The sequence below is a fragment of the Podarcis muralis genome, chromosome 2 (genome assembly GCF_964188315.1).
Source record: "Podarcis muralis chromosome 2, rPodMur119.hap1.1, whole genome shotgun sequence".
In the NCBI taxonomy this organism is placed as follows: Eukaryota; Metazoa; Chordata; class Lepidosauria; order Squamata; family Lacertidae; genus Podarcis; species Podarcis muralis.
This window is the reverse complement of record NC_135656.1, coordinates 7,913,501-7,923,268: the sequence shown is the minus strand read 5'-3', so window position 1 is coordinate 7,923,268 and position 9,768 is coordinate 7,913,501. Positions and strand designations below refer to the sequence as shown.

The 9,768-nt window shown below is 42.6% G+C and overlaps 1 protein-coding gene across 2 annotated transcripts; it reads left to right on the top strand.

Annotated features, from left to right (window-relative positions):
• The first annotated feature begins 3,050 nt into the window (after positions 1-3,050).
• HIGD1C (HIG1 hypoxia inducible domain family member 1C) lies at positions 3,051-9,231 on the top strand. 2 transcript variants are annotated; one of them, XM_077923831.1, is made up of 4 exons: positions 3,051-3,065; positions 5,614-5,716; positions 8,309-8,443; positions 9,028-9,231. In XM_077923831.1, the coding sequence occupies exons 2-4, from the start codon at positions 5,623-5,625 to the stop codon at positions 9,090-9,092; spliced, it is 294 nt and encodes a 97-aa protein (XP_077779957.1). In that variant the 5' UTR covers positions 3,051-3,065; positions 5,614-5,622; the 3' UTR covers positions 9,093-9,231. The 2 variants fall into 2 exon arrangements, with proteins under 2 accessions (XP_077779957.1, XP_077779956.1); XM_077923830.1 differs by lacking the exon at positions 3,051-3,065 and having other exon boundaries at positions 5,549-5,716.
• The last annotated feature ends 537 nt before the right edge of the window (positions 9,232-9,768 follow it).

The window sequence follows — 9,768 nt, the reverse complement described above, 5'->3', positions numbered from 1 at the left end:
AAGTCGCAGCCGCCACCCCAGGCACCTCTACGAGGCAGCAGAACCCCAACGACTCGCTCCTGAGGGAACACTTTTCAGACGGACGCCTTTCCCGCCTTTGACGGGCGGTAGGCGGGGCTTGAGCCCTCACACAAGAACATCCGGGCCTTTCCTCTCTCGCGGCTTTAACCGCCGCCCGAAGCCACCCACGCAGCAAACCCCCTTTCCCGATTGGTGGCTTGGGCGTGACGTCGCGAGCGGGGGGGGAGCGGGAGAGAGGGAGCAAGTTCGTAACGCCCGCGGCTCCATCGCGGCCCTGCACTCTGCTCCGTCCCAGCGCAACTTGGTTTCTCCTCTCGGCAGGTCGGCCTAAGCTGCAGAGGATGATGGGAAACCGAGGGGTGTGCCAGGCCGTCGTGCTCTCGCGCTCTCCCTCACACGCACGCGCAGACCTAGGCGGAGAATTGGGCGGGATTTGTTTTCTGCTTTCTGAGGGAAGATGTGAGGGGAGGAGGAGGAGGAGGACGAACTCAGATTATCATTATTATTTATTATTATTTCCCCAGGTTGCTAGGAAATAATGATATAATAATGATGCGTGGTAACAATTCTAAATATATATATATATATCAGCATCATTAAAAAACATTTAAGAAAACAAGCAGCAGAAACACGCCATTGCTGAGGGCAACTTCTATCTAGGACTTCCCAGCTACGACGCAAATATGCCCAGTATCCAATTGCTGTTGCAATACCATCATTAGCTCACTTGATGCTTTTAAGTTGAAAAAATCGCTCTTTTAAGCATTTAGCCCCAGAAATCGTTTACACTGTCAGGGCTCTGAGGCAATTGATTTGACAACAGGGTGCCTCTGAACATGCACAGAGACACTCTCCTCCTGCTCTTCCAATGTATGGAGATTATGTGGATAGAACCACCAGATTACATGACCCGGTTTTCTTTAAGTGCAATCAAGCAATCTTCCATTTTATAATAAATAATAAAATAAAAACACGAGATAGTATATTGGGCAGTATGCCCCCATAGGGCTTAGAAATCTGCTTTATATAAAGTCAGACCATGAGTCCTAGTTCAGTATTTTCTATGCTAAATGGGGGTGTGTGGTTCAGACAGAAGATGATGAGGGGCTTTTTGCATGCAAAGTATGTACTCTGCCATATTATTATTATTATTACTATTATTATTATATTTCTAACTGCCCCTCATCCAAAGATCACAGGGCGGTTTACAATATAAAAACACAAAAATACGTAACATAGTAACCAACAAAAACAGCACCAAAGGCCATAGGTAGTTTAATTAGCCAAAGACCTGGGAGAAGAGGAATGTTTTTTGCCTGGTTGAGATGGGTACCAATCATACGGAAACTGTTGTAAAATGAATGTAAGACACCTGATCCCTGAAAGCCAGAGAGCCCTCTTATATCCCTCACCTGCTGGTGCAATCCATTTGAAGTTGTGGGCAGGATTCAGTGTCTTTTAAGTTGGACTCAGGAAATTTCAGCAGCTGCCAAAATACTGTCTTCTACAGGAGACAGTACTGCATCATTATGCAAGGGGGTGATGCTCTGGTTGTACTTGCCACCCATGCCACAGTGCGCCAGGTTTTCTGGTAGGCAGAAGTTGCTATATATATGGAGATGCTGAGATGTGGATTCAAGAATGCACTACTCATTTGTGCATAAAATAGAATGGGGATGTAATAAACTAAAGAAGAAATTACTTCTACGACCTGGTGTCAAAAATGGGAGCTACTGTATTTACATTCGACATATTGATAAAACAAAGAATTAGTGGAACTTGTTCTTCATTCTAATTACAGTGGTACCTAGGGTTACAGGTGCTTCAGGTTACAGACGCTTCAGGTTACAGACTCCACTAAACCAGAAATAGTACCTCGGGTTAAGAACTTTGCTTCAGGATGAGGACAGAAATTGCACAGCAGCGACGCAATGGCAGCAGCAGGAGGCCCCATTAGCTAAAGTGGTGCTTCAGGTTAAGAATAGTTTCAGGTTAAGAACGGACCTCCTGAACAAATTACGTTCTCAACCCGAGGTACCAGTGTACTGTGTGGACACCTACACCAGGCAGAAATGGAGTGTAAACACAGGCTTTTTCTCTCAGCTGAGACAGGCAGATCCTATGCATGTTTACTCAAAAGAATAAAAGTGATGATTTGGACAAGTGGATGTTCTGAGATTAATATTGTTATGTTTGCATAATCATTTACCCAAAGTAATCTACTGATTCGGAATGTCTGTTTCTCAATAATCACAAGCTTGTCCTATGTGAATATTAACTAGATATGCTGGTCTTACAATACAGAAGACAGTAACTGTAAAGCGCTCACATACACTGGATCTTATTTGCTGATCTGATTGTCGGATCTATAAAAGTAACAGCATGCTGTACAGCCAACAAAGTAAGAAAGAAGGTGGCATTTTATAAGAGTAATCTTTACAGGCAGACTGTTAAGCATGTGAAATTAGGGGAAATTGGTAATTTCCATAGTATGCAGTAAAAGTTGATAAAACACATCACTACCCCAATTCCAGGTGTTTCAACAGTTGTTTTTAAATTACAAATATCATTGATTTAGCAAAGAACTGTTCGCTTGGGGAATAATAAAAAGACTAGTGCGTAGCATTTAAAGGCTTCCATGTTGCTTCAGTTGGAAATAGTTCCAATATAATGCAGGCTCTTGGGAATCTGAGAAACAACTGATGTTTTCCCCCGTAGTAGAATTATACCCAGAAATGATTTGATGAAATGTTATGGCCTACTTCATGCATAAAGAGAACTTCTGCTCATTAAACAAATGACAGTAGATATTTTCTGCCCTTGTGCCTGCTTCCTGGAACAATTATGAAACTAACAAAGCTTACAGAACCTGGGAGAAGAACCGTATTAGAACAGAGTTTTACCAGATGTTGCCTTCAAACGATCTATAATTGTATTTGTCTCTCATTACCAACAGCAGCCTCAGCCTGCCATAGAAAGATCCTCTTTCTCTCTTTTTGAGATCACAGAGTAGATGGACAGTTAATGCAGCAGCAGCAGCAAAGGTAACTCAACAACTTGAATTCTTGCTTATTTTCCGTATTTCTAACAAAAATCAAGATAGATGGCTGTATCTCAGGTAAAACTTGGCATTAGTTAAAAATATCCTAATTAGACTAAAGGATGTCGAGAGACAAAATATTATGGCAGCTGTAAACAAAATTTGCTCCCCCATATTCTATGATTTAAATATCTTAGATAGCAGAGCCAATTATGTCACTAAATTAATAATCCCAGCCCAACGTAGGGCTTTTATGCTGGCCCGTTTGAATGTTTTTCCCTCAGCATTTGTCAGGGGAAGATATCAAAACATTCCCAGAAACAAGAGATTCTGCAGATGTTCTATGAATGTCCCGGACACTGTAGAGCATATTCTCTTTCATTGCCCATTGCACAGTAGGCTCCGTCAACGCGTGCTGTCCCCTCTTTTGGGTGGTCTGGAACCCCAGCAAGGTGAATGTGTGGGATTCTGCCTATCCGACGTTGACCAAAGGGTAACGGCGGGGGTAGCCGAGTTTTTGGTAGCAGTCCTTCAAGGAGCAGGTTAACAAGGAAAACCACTGATTTTATATGTATATATATAAATATGTATGTAGCCAACTGCTGCCTTTCTATATATATTTCAAGGCTTTTATATGCTATTTTCTCTTTTATGGTTTTATTTGCATAATGCCTAATAAAGGTTTGATAAGTAGAAAAAAAATAAAAATATGGGAGGTCCTCATAGAGCACCTAGTTTAACTGGATCCTATTTGCACAATGGATTCATTTTTAAAATGATATGGATGAGGGCTTCACTTCTGAAGTATTTTATCTTCATGTAGGTATGAAATACATTTTATATATACTCTTTCCAGCTTTTGGATGAGACCGAAAGACTGCAAACAACTTCAGAGAAGGGCAATAGGATAGGATTTAATTTGGAAAAATGAAACAAAATTTTAAGGAACTCAGTGTGCTCTGCTTAGATTATGGAAGCTAAAAGATTGTGGGATTTTAGTAGGCAGGAAAAGGTTTCTGAGATTCAGTTGCTCTTGAATCTTGCAGAAAAGGTATAGAAGCTGGCAAAGAACTAAAGTTATATGAATTCACTCTTGAGAACCAAGGATAATAGCAAGGGTTGTTTAATTAGCAAAGCTGCTATTTGTAGATCAATTATGTTGGGTAGCCTCTACACGGAGATCAGGCATCTACTTGAAATAAAAAATGTATTCTATACCTTTGTATGGTTTGGCAGAGTGTTGCATATAACACTATACCATGTATATGAAACTATTAGCTAGTGGATTAAGAAAGTCAGAGGAGTGTTGTGTTCAGAGACTAAGATCATATTCAAATCCCTGCTGAGTGGTAAGGCTAACTGGATGACCATTGTCCAGGAACTCTCTCTTAGCCTGATCTACTTCATAGGATGTTTTTGAGAATAATGCGAGTGGGGGAGCTACCCTGAGCTACTTGGGAGAAGCATAGCATAAACATGTAATAAAAAGAACAGCTAAACTACAGTCATTGTTTCTGACACTGCTAAAATATTATGCATTGTGCTATAGATCAACTGGCTTTCATTTTTAAGAAAAATAAGAGCCAGTTTGGAGATAGGAAAAGTGACTGCTGATGGAAAAAACATATACTGTTTTTTGTTGTTTTTTGTTTTTTAATAATCTTTATTAGGTTAAATTACACACATATACACAAAAATTTACAAAGAATTTACACCCATATTGCAGAAAGAAATTTTTTTCTCCCTTTTCCTTTCCTTTTCCCCCCATTTTTTCCCCTTTCTCTTTAAAACATCCTGCTGGTGATGAGAATTTTTTCCCTACAACACTCCAAATGTTCCACAAAATGGTACCAATATTTAACCATCAGTGTTGTACAGGTTGCAGAGTTATTCTGCAGAAACATACATCCAATAAGACCTACATAAAAAAGTAACTGACAGGTTATTTAGTTCACCCATATAAGAGAGGCACAGAAGAAAAGAGGAAAAGGGGGAAAATAATAAAGGGTTTATTATCAGATTATTACTAAAAGAACATGTGGCTAACTTTCATCCTGTACCTTATCATTCCAGTACTGGATGTAGAAGCTCAATTTCTGCATGAATAAATCATTTTATTGTTGAACCTCTTTAGTTCTTACAATATTGGTGGGTTTGACCATATAAGCCAGGTCCCCGAATCATTAAGAACCAATCCTCAACAGATAGCATGAATGAATGGGCCATATGACCTTGTGTGACCTCCTAAGGCCTCATCCTGCATGATAACTCAAAAACACACCGCTCACATATAGGTTCATTGTCTAAGAACCATTCAGTAATAAAATAGCACCAGGGAGCCAGCACAGGTCAGGGAGCATGGAGAGAAGGAGCTTGGTTGGCCTACGGAATGAAATACTACTAGAGTATAAAAAAAGTTTTATTTGAAATAAAATGCACCACAGCCAGTCCTTCAGTGTGCTTCCTTTCAGCTGCCATAACCAGAACATCTCTAATCAGTAATGCTTTCCCCAATAAATGTTCTATTTCCCTGCACTTATTTTTGTATTCAGACGTGAGAAATGTCTCCTGATGAGTCCTGGTCGCCAGCTGAAGATGACAGCCAAGCATCAAAACTAGCAAGGAAATCCAGAGATGCCCCCTTTGTTCCCATAGGTGAGTTGAACCCTTCAGCACTTTCAAGTCCATGTGGTACAGTGGGTAGAGTGTTTGGACTTGCTGCGGAGAGACCTGTCAGAGTTTGAATCCCCACTCAGCAGTCTGTCTCCCTGGGTGATCAGTCACACACAAAATCAGCCTAATTTACCTTGCAGCCTTGTTGTGAGGATAAAGGTAAAGGGACCCCTGACCATTAGGTCCAGTCATGGCCGACTCTGGGGTTGCGGCACTCATCTCGCTTTATTGGCCAAGGGAGCCGGCGTACAGCTTCCGGGTCATGTGGCCAGCATGACTAAGCCGCTCCTGGCAAACCAGAGCAGCGCATGGAAACGCCGTTTACCTTCCCGCCGGAGCGGTACCTATTTATCTACTTGCACTTTGACGTGCTTTTGAACTGCTAGGTTGGCAGGAGCAGGGACCGAGCAACGGGAGCTCACCCCGTCATGGGGATTCGAACCACCGACCTTCTGATCGGCAAGTCCTAGGCTCTGTGGTTTAACCCACAGTGCCATCCGCGGCCCGTTGTAAGGGTATATACACCCTAATGTATGCCATCTGCAGCTCTTTAGAATAAGGGTGGGATATAACCGCTCCAGCAGGAAGGTAAACGGCGTTTCCTTACGCTGCTCTGGTTCGCCAGAAGCAGCTTAGTCATGCTGGCCACATGACCCGGAAGCTGTCTGCGGACAAATGCTGGCACCCTCGGCCAGTAAAGCGAGATGAGCGCTGCAACCCCAGAGTCGTCCGCGACTGGACTTAACAGTCAGGGGTCCCTTTACCTTTACCTGTTATAACTCTGAAAACTCAATAAATTGGTGGTGGTGGTCAGTCTCTGGGTTATGGCTTCAAATGCTGTTGTGCCAATAATGATATAGCTAAGAGGGATATGGAGATAGTCACTCCAGTCAGCGACTAAATTCCATCTGCTATATCTGTTTCTTATATCTGTTGAGTTGCTAACTCTTGCTCTGTTTTGCTGCATTGTTTTTTATTACATTACTGCTTTTTGCAGTTTGATGGAAATGTGGGATGCCCCCCTCTGTGTTTGCATAAATGGTTTTCTTCCAGTTTTGCTGTATCTTATATACAGATTAGACTGCTTTGCTGGAGCAGAAGAATAGTTCATGTTCAAGAACAGAGTGGTGCAGGTAGAATGCCATAGGAATGTCCAGGCTTGTGTGTGTTCAGAGTCACATCTATATAGCTCTCTGCTGCCTTGGTGACCATCCATAAGGCGGCACACCTCAGATTGGAAACTAAAGAGAACTGAGTGGTCTTCAAGAATATAGAAGTTGGATGCTCCTGGTATAAGAAACAGGCAGGAAACACATTGTGGCTCCATATTCTGTGCCATGGACTTAATACCATCCTTTTAAAAAAGTCTGCATTTTAAACAGACAAGTGAATGACATTTCTTTTTTTTTGCTAGTAGGATTTCCTTTAAAGAATGTGCCCACATTGAGAGAGGTAAGCATAAGCCTTGCAAACTGTCACAGTTTCACCCATCAACCTTCATTAGTCTTCCTTCCCATTTATCAGCTCCAGCTGAACTGCATCAGACCAGGTGCCTTTCCAGAATTTAAAGTGATTTGTACATGCAATGCCCACGAACACAGGCTAATTTGTATGCACTGTTGCCAATTAAGCTGGCTGCAAGGACAGTGCTTGCCTCTCGCAGACCAGGTTTGCAGTTAAAAGATAAAAAAGAAATGTCATTATATTGAATTTACGCATCAAACACTAAGAAACAAAAAGAAAAGTTACATCACCTGACAAATCTCCCAAAACCAAACTGTTCAGGAGATAAAGCTTAACACATCTGGATGTCACTTCAGAGCAATATTTTTAAATATTATTTTTGATTCAGGGAGAGTTGTTATGGTTACAGTGAATGGACCTGGGAATCGAAATCCTAGCCTTCACCCCAGAAAATGAAACATCCTGTCGGAACAAAATGAGCTGCCACTTACCAATCATTGCTTTAAACAACATTTTGATTCAGAAGGGGGTCTGTTTTTAAAATGTGTACACAACATGGTTTGTTTACCACATCTGCATCCAATTCTTGGTCCAAGGAGCTGAGGGTGGCATACATGGGCTTCATATTCACAACCTTTTAAGCTGGGTAGGATGAGAACTAGTGACTTACTCACTTAGCTTACAGGGACATGAACCCAGCAGCCCACAGTCTGGGTTGAGCACTCTATCAGTTCATCAGGGAGGAACCCAGGAAAGCAAACGGGCCTTGCAAAATGACTATGTGTGTGATTTCAACTGACAAAGTAGGAAGGGTATACCTCCTCTTTTGGCTCCATTGCATCATCATCCTTTTTTTAAAAAAAGTATTAAAACCCAATAGGGTGACAACCACTGCTTTAGATGCCTTTAAGGGAAAGATTCTTGCATGAATAGGAATTGTTGAGACAATGGGCGGGGCTGTTGGCTTCATGTCCTGCTTGTAGCCTCCCCAAAGGCACCTGGCTGGTCTGTGTTAGGAAGAGAATGTTGAATTACATGGAGCCTTAACCTGATCCAGCAAGGCAATGCTGGTGCTCAATGCTGAACTACACCCCTTTCTTTAATATCCAGGTCTGGCAGGCTGCTTTGCTGTAGTAGGCTATGGGCTTTACAAGCTGAAACACAGAGGAAGCCAAAAAATGTCAGTCCACCTCATCCACATGAGAGTTGCAGCCCAAAGCTTTGTTGTAGGTGCAATAACAGTAGGTAAGAGAACATGTTGTTGTTTTGTTAAGTAATCTCCCCACTGTCCAGTTTAGCTTCTGAGGCCATGTCTCTCTCTCCCCCCACCCAAAAAACCACACCAAGCCAAGAGTCAGAGGTTCCCCACCACACCCACCTGTCAATCAGCTTGTAGGTGAGGTCCAATCCTGCTGGGTGCTGCTTTTCTAGTGTGTTTCCTGCAGGGAATGTGCTAGGAAAGCAGAACTCTTCCCCCTCGCCCCCGTTGGGCACAGCCACCCATCTATTCATCACCTGATTGCCATCATGGTGTCAGATGATTGACAGATGGGTCGGCCCACTCGCCTGTCAACATTGGCCAATGGGGTGGGTAAAGATCTGGCTCATGGGGCCGAAAACGTTCCCCAGCAGGCTGTAGTGAGTAAACAGGCAGCCCTGTAGTTTTTGATTCAAAGCCCTAAGCTTTTGTTCTTGAGTCACCACCAGGCAACAGATCCCTTTACCTGTGCTAAGATAGCAAACGTGACCTTATTTCTGTTCAATACAACAGTTGCTGGATGATATTGAAGCAGCCATTGCTAACTAATATATCTGCTTTCTTTTGTTAGGAGTTTTATATTCCATGTATACAGATTACATGAAACGTTCGGGCACCAGTGGACCGAACAAATGATCATCATCATCAAAGCAAAGAGGAAGAGCAAAGCATTTGATTCAGTATTATTTTATAAAAACTTTTATGTATAAGTGTTTTTAGAATGTATTCCAAGTATGCCGCCAGGATTCCCACTGCCACCCTCCCCATTTATTAAAGCAGCTTCTATATGCTGAAGACAAGCTCTGTCTGCATTGGGCATCCAGATCTGAGTCAACTTTGCAGCTTTTTCCTGGTTTGAGTTGAACATTCGTTCTCAAGGTTCAGAGTTGTGTCCAGTTTTTAGAAACACCAGCAGCTAAGCCCCCTAGTGGAGTCTTAATGTGGCTAATGTCTGGGCATAGGAAGCTGTGTGATACAGAGTCAGACCGCTGGTTTGTCTTCCCAGCCTCTACTCTGGCAGCTGCTCTCTAAGGCATCGGCAGTGAACTCCCTCCTACCTGAGTTCTTTTTGATAATGTCTGGAGCTGAGCTTGCGATTTCACGTACACCATGCATGCAGCTTTGCCATTGAGAGGCCTTCCAACATCCATGCCAGTGCACCCACAAAAGCAACACCACCAGAATAAAGCCTGCCACACATTTTTGGGATATTCACATGAACACGTGAAGCATAAATGTGGCAAATATTTGTTGGCAAACGTTATCACACACATACACATTTCAGGCAGCTGGGATCATCCATAGCTTCTTG

Excerpts from the sequence above, each read along its gene's own strand:
- HIGD1C (XM_077923831.1), top strand. The coding sequence starts at position 5,623 with ATGTCTCCTGATGAGTCCTGGTCGCCAGCTGAAGATGACAGCCAAGCA. Across the intron at positions 5,717-8,308 it reads TGCCCCCTTTGTTCCCATAG|GTCTGGCAGGCTGCTTTGCT; the intron begins GTGAGTTGAACC and ends TTTAATATCCAG. Across the intron at positions 8,444-9,027 it reads TGTAGGTGCAATAACAGTAG|GAGTTTTATATTCCATGTAT; the intron begins GTAAGAGAACAT and ends TTCTTTTGTTAG.